The 20,080-nt window shown below is 44.3% G+C and overlaps 2 protein-coding genes and 2 long non-coding RNA genes across 4 annotated transcripts; 2 read left to right on the top strand and 2 right to left on the bottom strand.

Moving 5' to 3' along the window:
• Positions 1–369: 369 nt before the first annotated feature.
• LOC127331935 (peroxidase 2) lies at positions 370–2,261 on the top strand. The gene is made up of 3 exons (XM_051358172.2): positions 370–544; positions 685–926; positions 1,265–2,261. Exons 1-3 carry the CDS (start codon positions 403–405, stop codon positions 2,015–2,017), a joined length of 1,137 nt encoding a protein of 378 aa, XP_051214132.1. The 5' UTR covers positions 370–402; the 3' UTR covers positions 2,018–2,261.
• Positions 2,262–7,272: 5,011 nt separating this feature from the next.
• LOC127331934 (uncharacterized) lies at positions 7,273–9,642 on the bottom strand. Its single transcript, XR_007870106.2, has 2 exons — positions 8,945–9,642; positions 7,273–7,346 (listed from the first exon to the last, which is right to left on the bottom strand). It is a non-coding gene; the product is annotated as an uncharacterized lncRNA (long non-coding RNA).
• A 1,814-nt stretch (positions 9,643–11,456) lies between these two features.
• On the bottom strand, positions 11,457–12,696 carry LOC127331931 (peroxidase 2). The gene has a single exon (XM_051358169.2). It carries the CDS (start codon positions 12,632–12,634, stop codon positions 11,675–11,677), a length of 960 nt encoding a protein of 319 aa, XP_051214129.1. The 5' UTR covers positions 12,635–12,696; the 3' UTR covers positions 11,457–11,674.
• A 4,522-nt stretch (positions 12,697–17,218) lies between these two features.
• On the top strand, positions 17,219–19,499 carry LOC139835991 (uncharacterized). Its single transcript, XR_011751548.1, has 3 exons — positions 17,219–18,008; positions 18,650–18,878; positions 19,467–19,499. It is a non-coding gene; the product is annotated as an uncharacterized lncRNA (long non-coding RNA).
• The last annotated feature ends 581 nt before the right edge of the window (positions 19,500–20,080 follow it).

Below are 20,080 nucleotides of genomic sequence, written 5' to 3'. Positions count from 1 at the left end.
TACCAGACGACGTTTTTTAATGATATATAAACTTGTCCATTTACACGCTACCCACCTTCTTATAAACTGAAGACAGTCCTTTGTAATTTCTTTTACAAGATATACGGGCGAGAGCCTCGAAGGCACCATACATTGGGGGCGGAACAGATAGACAGGGCAAGTCAGATTAACCCATGAGGGCGGATACATGAGTTGTTCATCCATGTTCCTAGTTGACATTGATCTACAACATGCAGAAATTAAACAATTTTTGCACATGTAGCGGCCTAACAATTGACGACTAGCCCGTTCCACGAACTTACCTCTCACAGTGCTGATCTATAAATTAGACGAGCACAGCAGCGTCATGAAACACAGTGACTAATAAGCACAGATCGTTGAGCTAGCCATATATCACTCAAGATGGCAACCCTAGCAGTCCTGGTCTTATTTGCATCCCTCGGCGCCGTGACTGCTCAATACAGCTCACCCGCACCCGACGCAACACCGGCAGTGCCAAGCTTAGGCCCTACGCCTGCTGCCGCCCCGGTGCCAAGCCCGAAAGGTAATTCCCCGATACACATCATCCAATAATACGATGGTACTTAGCTCAAGTTTACCATCCTCCAAAGGTTTTTCTCTGAGCCAATTTTTATCTGAAGATGATGCCACGGTACTAACATTCCAGTTTACCTTGTCCTCAAGGTGCTTTTCCAAGCTACATTTCTCCCGTTGCTACCCCAACACCAAGCCCACCGAGCACGGCTACACCTACTCCACCGAGTCCAACCTCTTCTCCATATGCAGAACTGAGGCTCGGCTTCTACATGCGCTCTTGCCCACAAGCAGAAAACATCATCAGGGAGGCCGTCAGAAGTGCCACGTCCAAGAATCCCGGCATCGGTGCAGGGTTAATTCGATTACACTTCCACGATTGCTTCGTCCAGGTATGGTAAAAAACGGATTTGCCGATAACTAATCTCCACCTGCAAAAAGAACATCTTAATGTAACGAGAGCATGCACTTCCTCTATGGCTCTATGTTACCATATATGCACGCAAGCAAAGGTATAATATATACTAGATGCTTTCTTTTCAGAAAAAATTCTGGGTAAATCATATCATACTCTCATTCCATCAAATCAAACGTATTACGTAACATTACATGCATGCCAGTCTTCTTAGTTAGTTTGTGCACTAGATATATATTGTGAGTTGAATATACATTTCTAGCATTTGTGAGATATGTTGATTAATTTTTTTTGTCGCTAACATTTTTCTCACAGGGTTGTGATGCCTCCGTCCTCCTTGACCCGACACCGGCTAACCCACAGCCGGAGAAACTCAGCCCTCCCAACTTCCCCAGCTTGCGCGGCTTCGAAGTGATCGACTTAGCCAAGGAGGCACTTGAGAAGGTCTGCCCCGGCAGGGTCTCATGTGCCGACATCGTCGCCTTTGCTGCTAGAGATGCAGCCTTCTTCCTCAGTCGCGCAAGGATCAATTTCCAGATGCCGGCTGGACGCCTCGATGGTCGTGTGTCTCTCTCCAGCGAGGCACTTCAATTCCTTCCCCCGCCATTCTTCAACCTCTCGCAGCTCATCACCAACTTCAAGGCCAAGAACCTGGATGAGGACGACCTTGTGGTTCTCTCTGGCGCACACACCATTGGAGTCTCCCACTGTTCGTCCTTCACTGGTTTTCTCGCCCTAAACCCTCCCGCCATGGAACCGGCCTTCGCTGCCCAGTTGAAGAGAAAGTGCAACGTATCCAATGACCCCACAGTGATGCAAGATATCGCGACACCAGACCAGCTCGACAACCGGTACTACACGAATATTCTCAAGCGCAACGTGCTCTTCGCCTCTGATGCGGCGCTAATGTCGTCCCAGCGGACGTCAATAAAGGTTCTAGAGAATGCGTTTATACCCAGCAGGTGGGAGATGAAGTTTGCCAGGGCGATGGTGAAGATGGCCGCCATAGAGCTCAAGACTGCAGCCAATGGGGAGATCAGGAGGATGTGCAGGGTCATTAACAATTAGGATTCCCCTGCAATTGCACTTAACAATCGAACATGCATTCTGCTTTAGGCGTGTTCCCTTTTATCTCGAGGCCTCTGTCGACTGTCCTTGTCGGTCGCTTGCATTTTGTTTTATTATTATTAATAAGTAGGTAGAAGCATGCTATTGTGACATTATTTCGTTTAATCAAGCCATGGACTGAACTGTACTTGCGTATGTAGATGCCCGAAGGAAAGTATTCATATATTTTGTCTCATTCTCATTATGATGAGAACTCCGCAAGTTATGTACTGATCTAGTGGAGACTGAGCGGTAGTTTTTCGATATGAAAACCTGTAATTTATTAATCAACAACAAATACACTCTGTTAGAACTAAATAAATTTTTATTCAATCCACTAGTACAACTGAAGTGAAGCAATTAGCTATTCTGAACCTCGACAAGAAAGAGCTCATAGCTACTGCTTGTGAAAGCACAAAACAAACTTGTGGATGTATGTCATGTTGATAAGACAAAACGAACATGGACTTTCTTCTCTTTCGGGCCCCTCGATTGAACCACTAGGGGATGTTTTTGATGAACTAGTAGGTCTGCAGCCAGTGGAAGTTGTGGTAAAGGCTGGTAATCAAATACATGACACATTACCCGCCATTGCTAAAGTCTGCGTTTCGGCACCAAATTGGCCTGGGATTATCGAGAAATGCAACTCTTCATGTAGGAAGTGCCCACCATACTATTTTTACCATTAATTTCTTGGAGATTCGTGCTAGCAACGTTGCAAAAAGATCCTCCCACCTCCAATCTTTAGTCCATTTTAGTTTTACAGAAAGCCACCGACATTTTTCATATTTCACACATCTCACAACTAGTACTTTTCCCCTCTCCTTCTCACAGCTAGTACTTTTTTTTGACAAAAAATAAACCGATATTTTTCCACTTAATCCATAGCAGTCTAAAATATTCTTTCACATAATTTTTCTTTGACAAATAATAAACCAATGTATTTCCACTTGACGTTTCATCACAGAATTATTCAATAATATTCTTTCACATAATATTTCTAAACATCTAAAAATATTATATCCAAGAAATTTTTCAATTTTTTCCTACATTATCATAGGATATTTATTCAAAGAACTAAAGCTGCATTGAATCTGGAAAGATTCATAAAAGTTCTATGCTTGTTCTCGGCCAAAAATAATACATAGTTATTTTTTCAAAAAGATTCATAAACAGTTCACACAACATTCATACTCACACAATATCCTAAAAATAAAATTTTATTCCTAAAAGATTCATAAACAGTTCACACAACATTCATACTCACACAATATCCTACATTTTTTCAACCGAAATGAAATTGTTAATTATGTTTTGTAACAAGAATGATTTTTTACAAGTTTCTTTTTACACAGTTTAGTGACAGATACAAGCATGTTTGAGCAATTCATGTAAGTTTCATATAACCTTTCAAAAAAAATTACTGACAGAATATTCAAACAAATTCTAAAACTGGTTTTGTCAAGAATCATACATAAGTCATGTACCTTTTTTTGGATATTTGTCAAATTATATACTGGTTTTGACAGAACATATATTTTCACACAAATATCTAGTTTTTCCACACAATATAAAAAATATCCATACAAGTTATGTATAGGTTTCTTCCAAGAATCAAAATAAAACTTCTTCCATACAAATATCGGTTCATAATAAAAAAAAACATCACATCATTCATACTAGACTAGTTGAATGCCCGTGCGTTGCCACGGTTTTGAAATTTTTCTTCTCGAGTAAAATGCATCCGTGGTACCACAACTTAGAGAGGAAAATTGATATGGTTATCGACCTTAGAAATACATGATGTATGGTACCTAGAAACGGCTTAGTGTTCATTTGAGTCACTTGCTCATCTTACATAGTCGTGCTCGTCTTCTCACTCACTGTTAACCTTGCATGTCATTCCAAGCGTAGATGTTAACTTTCTAATTTTTTGCAAAATGCCCGCAAAAATTCAATATTTCAAACGACAATCTCCTTCCCGCAAGGTCAATCCCCTTCTTCGATGACGACCTCCAGCCTCACGCGGATGCCCCACCTTCAGGGCACCTTCGCGGTAAAAAAGCCGTTGTGGCTGCCAACGCGCGGCCGGCGAATAGGGGTGGGCCAAGGTCAACACACGCGTGGTGAGCCGAGGCGTGACACGCGTCCAGCTGCTCCCCTGCATCTCTCCCAGCGGTTCTGCATGGGGGTCGAGGCAGCGGCCATGGTGCTCAGCATGCCCGACAACATCTCTCCCAGCAGTTCCGCGTGGCGGTCGAGGCGGCGGTCATGGTGCTCAGCATGCCCGACACGTCACTAAGGGAAAGACTGCCTAGAAATACTCTTCTCCAGACCTCATAATGTGACGCCTTTTTCATTTTCATCTGTCAAATCTACACAATTCTAGCTGCAACTATAGTATAAATTTCTCTTGTTTAAACAAGCTATGTGGGCACGAACCGCATGAACAATGTAACTTCACCAATACAGCAATATTGTACTTTGATAATGTTACCTTGAGCCCCATGACGTTGTGCACTACAGAAACCAAATTAACCAGTTCAAGAGGAAGTGTGGTAGAAACTTTTGGAATGGATTAGTTGCAACTCCAACAAAAAAATATCAGAATTTAGGAGCTGATAACAATAGCTCTGTTCCTATTTTTGAAGTATCAATCCACTGACCCTCCTGATAATACTAACAAAACCATAGACATCAACCAACAAAACCATTGATATCCGAGACAACAAGAATTAAGTCTTTACAATATGAAAAAGTAGGTTTTTTTTCTGCTACATGGCTGAGCATGCAGGAATATTCATCTTGTCAGTGTTTAGACAAAAACAAATGTCAGGGAATTGGTGCTTCAAACTTCAATAGTTGAGTTCAGGTGTGCCTAGCAGATTCAAAGGTCACTTTTCACAACAATTTGGAAATTCACAACAAGCTGAAAACAATGTGAATTGGTAATGCACACCAAGTGATAATTTTCACAATATCGATCCATGGATGAATTATATCCAAATGGCACCAGAAGATCCGGAAAAAAAAGACCCTAGTTAAATGCCCAGAGGTAAAACCCTACAGATCACGGATAAGATTCGAATTGGACATGCCAATCCTCAAGGACTCAAAACATTTTCATTCCCTGACGGTACTACATGCCTAAAAGATATTTAACAAATGCATTAAGCATAACCACGATCGCATTGTATACATTCTTGTTTTTTCTTATCAACGCCTACAATACAATGGAAATCAGTAAAACTAAAACACATTGTGGCCACCCTGCCTGATCGGGTGCTGGCTGACTCACCTCACTGCAGAGCTCTAGCAGAAAGACGTGCAAGGACATGGTGTATGAGGGACTATCATAAATGAAATATGTCAATAGTTATCCAAATCCATCCACATTCATTTAGAGATGATCGTGGATATACTGATAAGAACATGCTCTGTCATTTACATCTTTACCATAGAGTATAGACTGAAGAAGGAAATGAGTGTAAATGCTATATGGCATGAATCATAGACACTGAATATCTGTTCGATGCACTATTGATACAAATATGAAAGAAAATAATGTAAAATGCTCTTTTTTCGAATTGAGGGGCAAAGCCCTCGATTTCATTGCAAATGAAATCAGACAAACAGAAAACAGACAAAGCCCCCGATTTCATTGTAAAGTGCTATATAGCATAGAAACATGGGACAGACAGGCGAACTACTATCTCAGTACGGCCACAAAGCTGATATCTAATAAATTACACCTTCTCAATATATTTGGCCACAAGGCGTAATATAATATGGAAACAAAGATAGATGGCAGTAGAAAGAAAGGAGAGATAGAGCACATACATGAGAGATTGAGGCCGCTGGATACAAAAGATTGGATCATCTGACCAATGAATTGCATTTCCTAGATCCTCATGTCGAACAGAACAAAACCAGGATAAGTTTTGAGTAATGCAACATAGAGGCCATGTCGTTTACTCAAATCTGCTTCTTATTTGAGTAAGTAATAAAGAATTTTACTCATGCTAACATTATATAGACGGACATGACAATCAGCCGTTACATCAGTAAACATGAAAAGTGTCAAAGGAGATAAAACCTGCATATATTCAGTTATATTTTTGTCATGGCGTATCGTGAAAAATCAATAGCCGAAAACCATCCATCAACTACGGTTGCACACAAATTTGCCTTGATAAATGCATGAAAGATAGGAACCGAAGTATAAATCAGAAATGATGTATCGGTGGTTTTTTTTTGCATTATCGACCATGTAGTGCTTCCTCCAAATCGTATCTTTTTTCCAGAAATTCGTATCAAAGATTCGCCTTTCCCCCAGCAAATCAGTAACACAAACAAACACGGGCTAGCTAATTTAAAAGCAAGTACATGTCCCCGACACTTCCGGATAAAAATAAACAACACGTGTTTGCATTGGTCGTTCAAATGTATCAATTTACTTATATCCCTGAAACTAAAGGATCCCATTTCAAACATACAGGTGCAACCGAAATCACCGATGTGGAAGTTACCATTCTGCCGCCGATGAGGATGTTTACGTCGGGGTGGAGTTTGGAAAGTATGGTGGCCATGGAGCGGCGACGCGGCTTGCCGCCGACCATGAGCGAGCGGGCGCTCGAGTGCAGGTCACCGCCGTTCTAGGCGTCGGGATCTGTCGATGTCAAGAGCAGGAAGGCGGGGTGGGCAGTCGTGCGCCCTTGCATAGAGCCCACGGCAGATGGATTCGGCGTGGATGCGGAGGGCGGTGCGGAACGACATCGAAGGGCGTAGTTGGGGCCGGCGGCGCTTCGTTGGCGAGGTGTAGTAATCGACGATTATTATTGGGGAACTGCTTGACGTTCATGGCGGAGCTCGAGGCAGATGGCGTGCTTCACATAGACATAAATCATTTTTTGCTTGGATCTCATGACATGTTGGAGGTGGAGTAGAGAATTGAGACGCTTAGTTTTTCTATATTTGATCTTGAAATGTGTCCATGTAACAAATCCCTTGATTCAAGGAAGGGATATCTAGCAGCCCCAAATCTTTAGGGGAAGTGTGTTGCGGTTGGATAAAGAGATAAGAGAGAAAAGAACCGCGGGGGTATTATTGTCCATCCTGAAAATGTGACACCAGACATTCACCAGTTTGCTCTTAATAGTAGAGATTCATACAGTTCCTCCAAAATCCGTTACAAATGCAAACATGTTTCAGCACTATTCATCCAAAATCCATACAATATTTCATATGAATTTTTCACAACATATACAACAATATTCATGCACTATCCGACCTGGAAGAGGTTTTATCACTTAGCACCACTAGTTGAGGAAATTTTATCGCAAAACCACAACTCTAGAAACTTTTTTCACAGAACACCAATATTTGGGGTAATTGTATCACAAAACACATAAATCTCTACTGATTCGGCTTGACAAGTAATTAGTTGACAGTAGTTATCTAGAGTGGCACCCAATTATCTGTACTCGCTCTCTCTCCTGAGCATGTTTGTGTGACAATATGATAATATTTGTTACACAATAATATTTGCTACACACCTGCTGTTGTCCGAGCCCCCTCCTCCTCTTCCCCTCACCTCGCCGCTGCCAGAGAGAGCCGTCGGGAAAGCTTGCGCGGTTCCCAAGGATGACGACGGCGGGGATCTCTCCAGTGCTGCTCGTTTGGCCGACGGGTGGCACACCCATGTCCGAGATCTGGAGCTGCAGTCCCCGATCTGGCTCCGACGGCGGTGCTGGTCCGGCGAACCCCAGCAGTGGAGGCACGCATGGGTTTCATCGGAAGGGATCGGGCTAGGTGTGTCGCGGCAGGACGTCCATGCCAGGGTGCTGCTGCCGACAGAACATAGAGGAGGCGGGGGAACCATGGGAGCCCCTGCTCCGGTCCTATTGGCAGCGAGTCACCCTAGACTGCGCGTGCACCAGATCCCACCTCTCCAAGTCTCTCACCACCAGAGCACCGACCAAGACAAGCAGCAACCACACCTCGACTCACACCTCCAACTGGCCACCGCCAATCCAACCGACCGAACTCCCCCGCACCGACGAAACGAAGCAAAGCAAAAGCCTTTCATGGCAAGGAGGACGAAGTTGACCGAAGGACCACCAACCACGGCACCACTACATGACCCATCGAGAAGCCGCCGACTGGATCGGCGGCACCGGCCTACTCAAGTGGGGAATTGCGCTAGATCTAGGTGAGAGAGCACCGGGCAGAGATGGAGGGGAAGGAGAGGGATACCTCCCGTGCACGGCGGAGAGACGACTCCGACGTTGGCGTCGAGTGGCCAGGCCCCTTCCATAGCCACCCGAAACTCCCACCGCACCTCCTCACCACACCCACCCTTGGCATGGACGTCCTGCCGCGACACACCTGGCCCGATCCCTTCCGCTGAATTCCATGGGTGCCTCCACTGCCGGGGTCCGTCGGACCAAAGACTGCCGCTGGGAGCGGATCGGGGATCGCAGCTCCAGATCTCGGACATGGGTGTGCCACCCGTCGGCCAAACGAGCAGCACTGGAGAGATCCCCGCTGCCGCCGTCCTTGGAAACCGCGTAGGCTTTCCCGGCGGCTCTCTCTGGCAGCGGCGAGGTGAGGGGAAGAGGAGGAGGGGCTCGGACAACAACATGTGCGTAGAAAATATTATTGTGTAACAAATATTGTCATATTGTCACACAAACATGCTCAAGAGAGAGAATACAGATAATTGGGTGTCACTCCTAACTAATTACTTGTCAAACCGGATCAGTATAGATTTATGTGTTTTGTGATACAATTACCCCAAATGTTGGTGTTCTGTGAAAAAAAATTCTAGAGTTGTGGTTTTGCGATAAAGTTTCCTCAACTAGTGGTGCTAAGTGATAAAACCTCGACCTGGAAAGAGGATTTACATACTTCATAGAAACATATCAGTTTCATACTTGTTTCCGATCTGTAAAGAAGAAACAACATATTTCACAGAACAAACAACTGAAAATTTGTACATAATTCGTACACATGTGAATCTTCCTAGTGGGTATCAAAGCAAATCCACCACGAATCATGGACATATCAGGGCATGAAAATAAAGAAGAAAATAAATTAAATCAAAATCGAGAAATGGAACTCAAAAACATGCCAGATCCAACCCGCCGGGATGAGGAGGGCGTGGAGGACCTGAGGAAGACGAGGCGCGTCAGGGTGGCGACCTCCACTCCCATCGGTCGGGAAGAGGATGCGTGTCAGGCGGCGACCTCTGCTCCCGTCGGCCAGGACGCCAAGATGCGTCGGAGGCGACCTCTGCTCTCGTCCGCCAGGAAGGTGAGGCGCATAGGGGTCGCTGACGCGGAAGCAGCCGCGCCGGGGATGCCGCGGCGTGCCGGGGAAGCCGCCGCCGCCGGTGGTCGCAGGTCGGTGGCGTCGCTCGAGCAGGTGGTTGGCGGCTGGCGGAGGCGGCCCTCTCCCGCGTCCAGCAGGCAGCGGGTGGCGGCGGCGGGTGGAGGCGGGGTCAGGGAGAGGCTGGGTGCGGGCGGCGGCGGCTCTGGGCGAGGGATGGGCCGGGGCTCGGGGGATTAGGGTTGGGTTGTGGTTTATTTAGTCCAGTCAGAATTTGAAATGATTTCTAACTTTTTAGGGGGATCAAATGCAAATTTGCCAGTAGCTTTGACTGGGTGGACTTTGCACGAATCTCCAACAAACGTGTGGTATAGATAGTACCGATGTGCCTTGCCAACGTTGTAGTCCTTGTCATGCCACAGTTTTTTTCTGTTGTATAAAGAAAATAAATATGACTATTACATATGTGAACAATAATTTAGAAAAACATACATTCAGAAAAAAAAACTCTTACATATGTAAATTTATCTATCGTCAGGGGTTTAGTACATTATTTGGCATTCGGACCAATTTCGTTAACAGTGAAACATGCTTTGTTTTGTGATGAACTGCTTTTCAAACTTGATTATAATTTTTGACTTTTTATGGAACATATTTTGTAAATGTTTATGAATTATATTTTTCTGACATAAATTTTACAACGAGAAAATCTGAGAGCCACACTACTTTTGGGCCTGCCTACCGTGTGCCCCAATGGGTTGGAGCACCATACCTCGGCGCCCACGGGCCCATCCACTCCATCATATGAACTTTCTGAGAGACTGATGCAGCCCAGATGCGTTGTCGCCGAATGTCCACGCAGCTTCAGGTCGACTACAAGTTTCCTTTCTTGTCTAAAAAAAAACAAGTTTTCTTTCTGAGCATAATGGTCACGATGACCGATCTTCCAACTGTAGAGAAGCTGCTACAGGTGGACAACTCCAAGAAAGGAAAAAAAATGCTGCTACATTTCTTCAAGAACACAACTTACCGAACAATCAAGACAATCAATAAACACCGAATAAAGCGTGATTTTACCTGTAAATGCTGCAAGAAATAAGCAATTCATAGCCAATCAAAAAATGGGATCCGAGTCCAGAACCAAAAAATACCCTCTATTTGAATTGCTATCTAGTGATATACGGCATTGCCCTTGACGCTGATGCCGGCCATCTACCTTTTTTTTATATAACGGGCGCTTTATTACTCATAAAAAACAATTACACTCAATCTCTGCATAGTTAAGATGCACACAGCCGTTTAAAAAGTCTCAAAAGTCTGAAGTGCTAAAAAAGACGAATTACATATCAGACATGAGCCTGAGGGGTCCGGCGCCGGCGTGCATGGGCAGGTTCTGGGCCATCTCTGAGGATGACGAAGAAGCGTCGGCAACTTCTCAGTTTTCTCTCAGGTATGTCTGCAGGTCCCCTTCGCCCGTAAGTGGTCGAGATTTGCAGGTTTCTTCTACTGTGTCTCAGCGGGCGGCGTAGCGAGCTCGTCGTCAACTTCTACAGAAGGAGGCGGCGATCTTTTTCGCATCGCCGGTGATCAGTACATCGGAGAATGTTTCGGGTGATCTGGATGTCAAAAATCAAAAAAAAACTCAAACAAGTGATCCGGCCAGTCCTTGAACCATCTTCCTATCCGGATGACGGTGCTGGAGGTTGGACCATGGTGAAGAGGAGGAATCGGTCGACGGCGATCACCGGACCTGGGGATGCCCAGGTCCATGATCGTCCGATGGTTTTGAATTTGCGGGCCCGCGGGCCGACGCAGGGTGATCACCGTGGGCCAATGGCTACTGAGCTAAGCCCAAAAGGACGACGTGATCGTATGCGTGCGTATCGACAGGCGCAGACTGTTGCTGCTCCGGAACTTAACCTAGTTGCCGGTCTTTCGGCATCTACTCGGATACACCTGGCGCCGCAAAACCCTGATCTCCACTGACGAATCGAGGCAACCGGCGGCGGCGATGAACCGCAAATTGGATATGTGAAATTCTAGCGAAGCTAGTACTAGCAGTGCATTGTTGGGAAAATCTGACATTCAAATCGAACAGCAAAGAGACATTGCTACATTTCTTCAGCAAGGCAGTCCATGCTAGACAACAAGTGCAAATCGGCAAATAAAAGTAATCAACAAATACGGCTTCTCCCCGCAAAAATGCAACATAAAGGGAAGGGGAAAATTCTTCACAACCAATCAGATATTGGATCAGACGAAACCAAAATGTAGCTTGCATTTGCATTGCTAGTTGACGATGCGGCAGTTCTTCCTGACCTCTCCGACGCCGCGGCCCTTGATATCAATGGCGGCCATCTTAACCATCGCTTTAGCGAACTTCTTCTCCCACGACGCCGGGAACCTGGCGTTGGCGCGCACCATCTTCCCAGTGGCCGGTGCACTCAGAAGTGCGGCGTCCGACGTGAACAGCACCCTGCGCGCTAGCACGTTTCTGTAGAACTGGTTGTCCAGCTTCCTGGGCGTCACGAAGTCCTGCACCACCGTCGGGTCGTTGCCCGTGGTCGGGCTAGCTGGGCACCGCCGACGCAGGATGCTGGCGAGCGGCGCACCGATGTCGGACTGGGAGGCGAGGCGGTCCTGCACGAAGGAGGAGCAGTGGGAACGGCCGATGGAGTGCGCGCCGGAGAGCACGACCATGTCCTCGGTGGAGAGGCCCTTGGCGGTGAAGCCGGAGACGAGGGTGGACAGGTTGGAGGACGGGCCGGGCAGGAACAGGAGCGTGTCGTTGGCGATGGATCTGCGTCCGTCGAGCCGACCCGCGGGGACGTGGAAGCTGACCCTGGCGTCACTGAGGAGGTAAGACGCGTCGCGGGCGGCGAAGGCGATGATGTCGGCGCAGGACACGACGCCCGGGCAGGCGCGCTCGACGGCGGCCTTGGCCGCGTCGACCACCTCGTAGCCGCGCAGGCTCGGGTTGTTCGGTGCGCCGAGCTTCTCCGGCTGCGGGTTCGCCGACGTCGGGTCGAGCAGGACAGACGCGTCGCAGCCCTCGACGAAGCAGTCATGGAAGAGCATGCGGATGAGGCCGGCGCCGGAGCCGGCGTCGGAGCGGACGGCCTTCTTCACCTGGGCGCGCACGAGGGCCTCTGCATTGGGGCACGTCTTCTTGTAGTAACCCACCTGGAGGCCTTGGCACGCCGAGGCTAGGAGCAAGGCGCACGAGATGAAAATGGCAAGCTTAGCCATGTCTCCTTAGCTGATGCGAGTGCTGTATAAGCTTAGCAGCTGTCAGCTGAGGACAGATGAATGTGGAGAGATGGTTGTGGACTGCTCATGTTTACGGATCTTATTTATAGATGGAGAAAGTGTGAGACGACGACACGTTCTGTGGCTTTCAATTGCTGCTTTCCTCAAATTAACGATTTGGTATGGGGTCCCTGTCTATATACTTCAATGGAATGAGATCAAGAAGACTTGGAAAATACCATATAAATTTGTTCATATCTCTATCTACAAAATGTTTATCGTGCTGCAATATATAATGTGTTCACCTAAGGAAAATATGGAATCCTCTCGAGGGAATGGGAAATTTTTGCGGCCGACTCTATGGACTAGATCATAATGATCAAAAGATGTTCTCCATGTTTTTCTAAACTACTACCTGCGTCCGGATTTAATCGACGCGGGCACTCTGTATCGTATAAGCTAGCGCTGTGTAGCCTCCGCGTCAATCTAATCAGACCGGAGGGAGTAGTTCTCAAACAATATACTACCCCCTCTATGCCCAGATATAAGATGTCCTAGAAGTTCAATCCAAATTGGTAGAATGTCCACCTTATACTTTCAGAGTAATTAGGAAGTGAGGTAGTAGTATTTACTTTCAGAGTTAATAAAATTATGACACCTTTCGTTGATTTTAACATCAAACAGCCGTGCTCAGTTTGGACTGAGAAGTTAAAAATAACAAATTCTCAGGCCAAGACTACTAGTGGTACTCAACAGAAAAATGGTAATGATAATGCCAATGTGATCGACCATAAGACCCATAAGTACAAGTGGCTCTCATCTATTTATCTATTTATAGTTCATTTGGTATGGGGTCCAATGGATAGAAGTAACTAAAACCAAATAAATGGAATATACATCAGACTTACATCAAAGTACTTAGATGTAATTTCCGTCAAAAAATGTACTGCAACAACACAGTCCCTTGCTCCATTTAATCTTTTGATGTTTCCACATCTTTCGATGAGGAGAAGGTATTAGGCAAAGCTATTTTTTCCTCGAAAAGGAGAGTATAACTCCAGTCCTCTGCGTCAATTCATCCTCACAGCTTTTTATTAAAAAAATTAATCTCCATTTTTTTACAACTTACGGATCGTGCGAGATCGAGACATGAATCAACCAGCATATATCAACTAAACATCATGTAATCTGCTAGTATGGTGCCAACCGGCAAGGCTTGAATATACTCTGAGCAATTGTCAACCTACAATATTTCTTTCTGCACTTCCGAAAGTCCGGAAGGACCAACATAAAGCTGAAAACTAAGCATGCAAAAGTCTAACTAACATGGTAAGACATTTCTAAACGATGAATGAGCTGCCCACTTCAATGGTGAACCTAGAACCAATCCCTTTCCTTGGATTTCAGACCAGCATATTGCCGCTTCATCGCCATATCATGGAATAAGTCATGGAGCACGGAAGATTAAAAGAAGAGAAGACCACCTAAAATAAAATTTACATTATCATCGTGGCTGCCTCAAGTTAGGCGAATGGACAAACAACAATAGGTTGGGCTTGAGACATCAATTTGCGTAACCAACATATCATACACTGTCATGTGCAGAGCTTTGGCCACATCCGCAACACAAGGGTAAGGGTGGATCCGCATGAATTTTTCTGTGCAATTTCGTCTTCATCTCGATATGATGCCATCTAGTAGGACACAAAACCCAACACACACAAAACTTAAATTTTTTCATGCATGTGGACATATGGTTCCACCCTCACAAAACTGGTACGAACTACCACCCTACTAATCGGTTTCTTGGTTTTGTCGTCCTCCTATCTATCTGTTTTAGATCTTGATTCGGTTACAAGGACATGATCGTTAAATAACTAGGTTTGCTTGTAAAATATTGTTTTCATGTTGGTTCTTTGTTTGGCAGGACCAACGATTTGTCTCTTCGTATTTTTTTGCTAGGTTTTGACCAATCGGATGGATAAAAGAATATTTAAATATTTTCTTTGGATGAAATCTTTCGTTTTTGAAAAATAATTCAAAATGAGAAGATATTTCTTTTACTTATGTAAACATATATTCGGTTCACAGTTCTATGCATCCATGGGAGTAAATGATAAGGTTTATATTTCTTTAATCGTATGGTATTGTGTATAATATACTCTCTCCATCCCAAAATGTATGACGTCTAAAGATTAGTCGAAAGTCAAATCTTACTAACTTTGATCAAATATTTAGGAAAAAAATATTTACATCCACAATATCAAATGAAAATATTAAGATAATATACTTTGTGTTGAATCTATATATTGGTATTGATTTAGTATTGTAAATGTTTATATCTTTATGTATAAAGTTGGTCAAAATTTTAAAACGTTGACTTTTGACCAATCCTTAGAGGCTTAGACGCCTTACATTTTAGGACGGACGGAGGGAGTACATATTTTGAAGAATACTTGATTATATCATGACATTTGTAACAAAAAGTCGAAATTCTCCATATGACAATACATTATGGGTGTTATTTTGGGGAGGAGCTAAAGTATGAGCACAACAGCTATCGAGTGGGATGCCCATAGTAGTTAGCAGCACCAAACACTACTTATGGCGACATTGGCATAATGACAATGCTTCCCATGCATACTTATGTATAATAAGATTTCTTTAATCGAATGGAATCATCAATATACTACTGTTACTCAGCTTTATCCATGCATGAGCAACACGACAGGTCAATACAGCTGCATGGATGCATATGCATGCACAATCGCACATGTTGCCCTCTACATTAGAACTCAACTCCTTTCACTTTAAGGCTTAGACTAACTATTTCTGTCACTCCTTTTTGCAGGCCATGAAGTAGGTCGTGTTTGCGTTTTCTGGGAAGGCGAATAAAGCCTAGACTTTTGTCTCCTTTTGCGCTTGCCGTGTGAGGGAAAGGATTAGAGCCCGATAGATCTCGAGTAGTAGTAGGTCGGATTATATATGTGCGCAATGCACCAACCATGCATGCCAGAGGTTTGTTGCCAAATAGTTTTGTTTCTTTATAAATCATGTGCCTCAATGCCACCAACTCTCATCTTGTCGGTTTTGCTGTCAGTCATTTTGAAAGTTTGCTGAATATTAGCGAAATATGGATGGTTTGAAGGCAAAGAACTCGTGCAAACCAAGAGAGATCATGACAGATCGTTCCAAGCAGCATGCGCGTGCTCGATGCACGCCAAAGTGGAACAATGCGCATCTCTTTCCGCGCGATGCGTACAGTCACCAAGTGGATAGTTGCTGCTGCATCAGCTTGTATCTATTTCCTCCGATCATATTAGATTGACGCGAACGGTGCAGAGTTAGTAGCCTACGTACACACATAGGTCGTGTTGATTAAATATGATCAGAGAGAGTGCTATTTTGGATGAATACAAAATGCTATGTTCTAGTCCGTCACAGATTCCCCCCTTTCGATCTTTTCGTGTCGATTGTCATTTTCACTCTCAGATCAGCGGCAAATCATGGATTTGACATTTTATTTTGCAAGCGAGTGTATACGGTCACAACACGTTCACCGACCTTATGTTCGCCTAATTGGTGAGTTATTAATGTACCTCTTTAAAACCTTTCAGTTAGTTAACATGCATGTTTGGTCTTGTGTACTTGGCTCTTTTTTTTTTTGACTAGTACAATGCCCGTGCTTCGCCACGGCATTTATCACCTACAATTGAACACGTGAAATACATTTAAATTAAAAATATACACAAATTGTGTAAATAGTGATTTCTTGTTGACTTACATCATCAGGCAGAAATCCGTCATTACATGTAAGACACTTTCAATGGTCATTAGATATTAGATAGCGATGCATCACCGATCTCCACAAAGTTAGTATTTTTAGGTGCGGACATTATTGATTCAATGACGGTAAAATCTTCCGCGGTGCAAACATAGTCTAGCAAGATATATAAGTGTGCCACATTAATTACGTAAAAAGTAATATAGCAAAAAGGAAAGGGCGGAACTAAGTACCTTTTGGGATAACGTTTGTGTTTTCTTTTTTTGGTTTATTATGACGTGATTCCTTTGAATTTGTAAGAGTCGATGAGTCTAGGGTCCCTTCCATCAAGGTAGCCTCGAGGCCTTTGGTGATGGCTTCTTTTAAAACATCGACATCCATTTTTATATTGCCCATGACCTGCAAAAACGAAATTAATTATAAAGATCTTTTTATCTAAGAAATGGGTTCAGAAAAATATAATCAAAATCACCTTAGTTGATTCGATAAAACTCGTCTCTTCCACCAACATTGTATCTGAACCTATGTCTTTCAAAGCATCTGTAGTATCTGTCTCAGTTCCGTCCATGATCTACTATAGTTAATACATATTGTAAGAGATGAATATTTACAAACTCAAAAAATCAAAACATAATTGATTTATGAGAATTTGTAGACAATATCGCTTGTTAGAGAGGCGGAGGCTGCATACTCCTCTCAGTCAACTGGGCAAACCGGCAAAGGAATTTATGCTAAGAAAAATTATGTCAAAAAAAAATTTATGCTAAGAAAAAAAACAAGAGCCGGACAGGTCTGTCACTACTCTATTCTTCCACACGTCTCACGACCCACCCTATCTCTTCCCCAATTACGTTCTGTACCAGCGCCGCCTCCTCACTCACGCCGCCATGGCCATGGCTCGCTGCCTCCTCTCTAGACTCCCCACCCCCCGTCCTCGGCCCGCGCTCTCACAGCTGCCCACCCTCCGGCGCCGAGCCAACCCGCCTCCCTCCAGCGCTATAATGGCCACCCGCCCATCGGCGCACGGTTCCGGCTGCCGGCCGCCCCGCCCGCCGGTGCCGAGCCACCCCTCCATCAGCCAGATCTCATGGCCGCCCCTCCCTCCGGCGCTGAGCCAACCCACCATCGGGCGCAAGGTTCCGGCTGCAGGCCGCCCCGCCTCCGGCGCCGAGCCACATCGCCATTGGCCGCAGGCGGCCCCTACTCCGTCGTGTCCGCGGAAGCTGCGTTCGGGCTCCCGCCGCGCGCCTGGACCCACCCGCTTCCCTGGCTTTGCTCCTCCTCACCTCCCGCTAGGCAATGGCGGGCGTTGGTGTTCCTCCAAAAGAACTGCTCCCGCACGTCTTGCAGGAGGATGGGGACACGACACCACGTGTGTCCACCCCAACCTGGACCGGCTCACCGTGGTGCATCCCCGCGGCTCTCTCCGTCCTGTCGCGGCTGCCATGGATATCCTTTTGGTTATCGGCGTCGCCGACTTGATTGTGTGCGGTCGTGGTAATCGACGCTGGTGGAGAGGGGAAGAGGGAATACCTTGATGCCGGTGGGCGATTGCTAGCTGCTCGGAGGATTCGTCGCTTGGGAGAAAAGGTTCGTACGGAAATAGAGCTATGTTTAGGCCTCGGGAGAAAAAATTGCAGGGTTGTTTGGATTTGTAATCGTATATAGCTAGGTTAGTTAGTTATTCCTGGAATCTGTTAGCAATTTTCGTGCGAAACAAATCGAAGCAAGTTGTTGTTTAAACGGAACTTGAGGACTCTAGGTGGGACATGCCTGTTCGGCTACACCTTAAAATTTCTACTATGATCCATATGTAGTATTTCATTTATTAGAATCATCCTATGTTACATTTTCTTGGTTGAAGTCCTTGAGATTACGAAGCTAGAGATTTAGGCCCTTTCTTGTTTTTATTGAACTTTGGAACCTATTGCATCCTTTCTTTGTCACAACAAGTTTCTCACAGACAAAAAGTGAATCTTAAAAAACAATCCTCAATACCTTAGTTGATAGAAAAGAGGGTATTTACAAGCCTGACATGAAACCAGGTGACACAACATCACACTGGAATTTTTCAGAAAATTATTGGATTTTCTCGCACAACAAGTTGAATGTTGTCCTCAACCTAATTTGCATGGTACTTGAGCACATATATCAAAAACTGCAGGAGGACTGAGAGTCCAAGCCAGCCATCATGTCTAGTGTCTTATGTTGTATCTTTTCTTTTTCTGCAGAAGTACGAAACATGCAGTCTGCTGCCCGTGAACATTCATCGAGAATTGTTCAGGAGAATGATTAGCTGAGAAAGCAGTTAGATGAGAAAGTTCAAGAGACTGATCAGCTGAGAAAACAGTTGGATGGGAGAGTTCAAGATATTGTTCAGCTGAGTTGGATGAGCAAGACCGTGAAATAGTTGCTCAAACTGAGATGGAAAGAAGAAAGCTGGAGAATGAGAGGAAACTGGTATGAATCTACCATCCCTTTGTTTGTATGTTACTCCTTATCATCTGCACGTAGAACTACATATATATAAGCATAAGAGATAAATCGATGTCATATGAAGGCTATCAGCAAACCGACATTTGGCAGCTACCTCTCCATTCATTGCTTTCATAGTAGCACCTCTAGCTTCTTCTGTGATGTATTCAGTTAAGGAAAAGTTCTTTAATATCTTTGATATGTTATCAATCATTATCTTTGACTGTGGTAAAATAATTCTATAATATTCAGTATCCCAAGTGGAAATAAGTATTGGATAATTACCACTTAAATAGTTGTGTTGTTACGTGTGCGAGAGAATTGAAACTTGTTGGCTTTGGCCCCATGATCAGGTTAAATATACTTGACAAACACATAAATTTTTGGGTAATTTTCTCTACTCTTTTCTCCATGTTCAAGATATATTACAAGAATCCATATGACGATATCAATTGGATACAGGCACAACTTTGTAGATACAACTGTCTTGGACTCTGATTTAATGGGTAGCCCAAAAATTGCATGGAGTTTCAAAGACTGACAAGTATTTTCTTTTTCCTTGTGTCCAATAAGCTGCCCTACTCTATCCGTATTCTTCTGGAGTCACTATCTCAGAATCGTGACGATTTCCAAGTCACCAAGAATGATGTCGAGAAAATCATTGACTGGGAGAACACATCTCCGAACCTAGCTGAGATACCTTTCAAGCCGTCTCCACAGAATAGATACCAGTGTCAAATATTACGCCTAGAAATTGCTTTAGGAAAGGTACGGCCTTGTCTTCATCCTTTAAGTAGATCGATAGGTGCTATTTACTTATGTAGTGTTAAATTTTAGAACGTAAGTATGAAAAAACAACTAAAACTTGCAATATAGATCGATATGTGCTATTTACTACTTTTTAACTTTGTTTGTGACACATTTTTCTGGAATACAGGATAGCTCACAAATAAAGCGGGACCGCTAAACATGGGGTTCAATATATGTACAACGTCTCAAAGTTGCAAGTAAACTATATACTGGCAATTATAATATTTATTGCATTCTTGGAATATGCTTTTCTTATTCTTAGATAAAAAAGTATGCAGCATGAGCAAATTCCATTATTGATCTGAACAATCATCACACTCACTGGAATATGCTTTTCTTATCAGATAATAAAGCATGCGCCTTTTACATGAGCAAAT

The sequence above is a fragment of the Lolium perenne genome, chromosome 2 (genome assembly GCF_019359855.2).
Source record: "Lolium perenne isolate Kyuss_39 chromosome 2, Kyuss_2.0, whole genome shotgun sequence".
Taxonomy (NCBI): Eukaryota; Viridiplantae; Streptophyta; class Magnoliopsida; order Poales; family Poaceae; genus Lolium; species Lolium perenne.
Note: the sequence above shows the minus strand (reverse complement) of the source record. Positions and strands in the feature narration are given on the sequence as shown.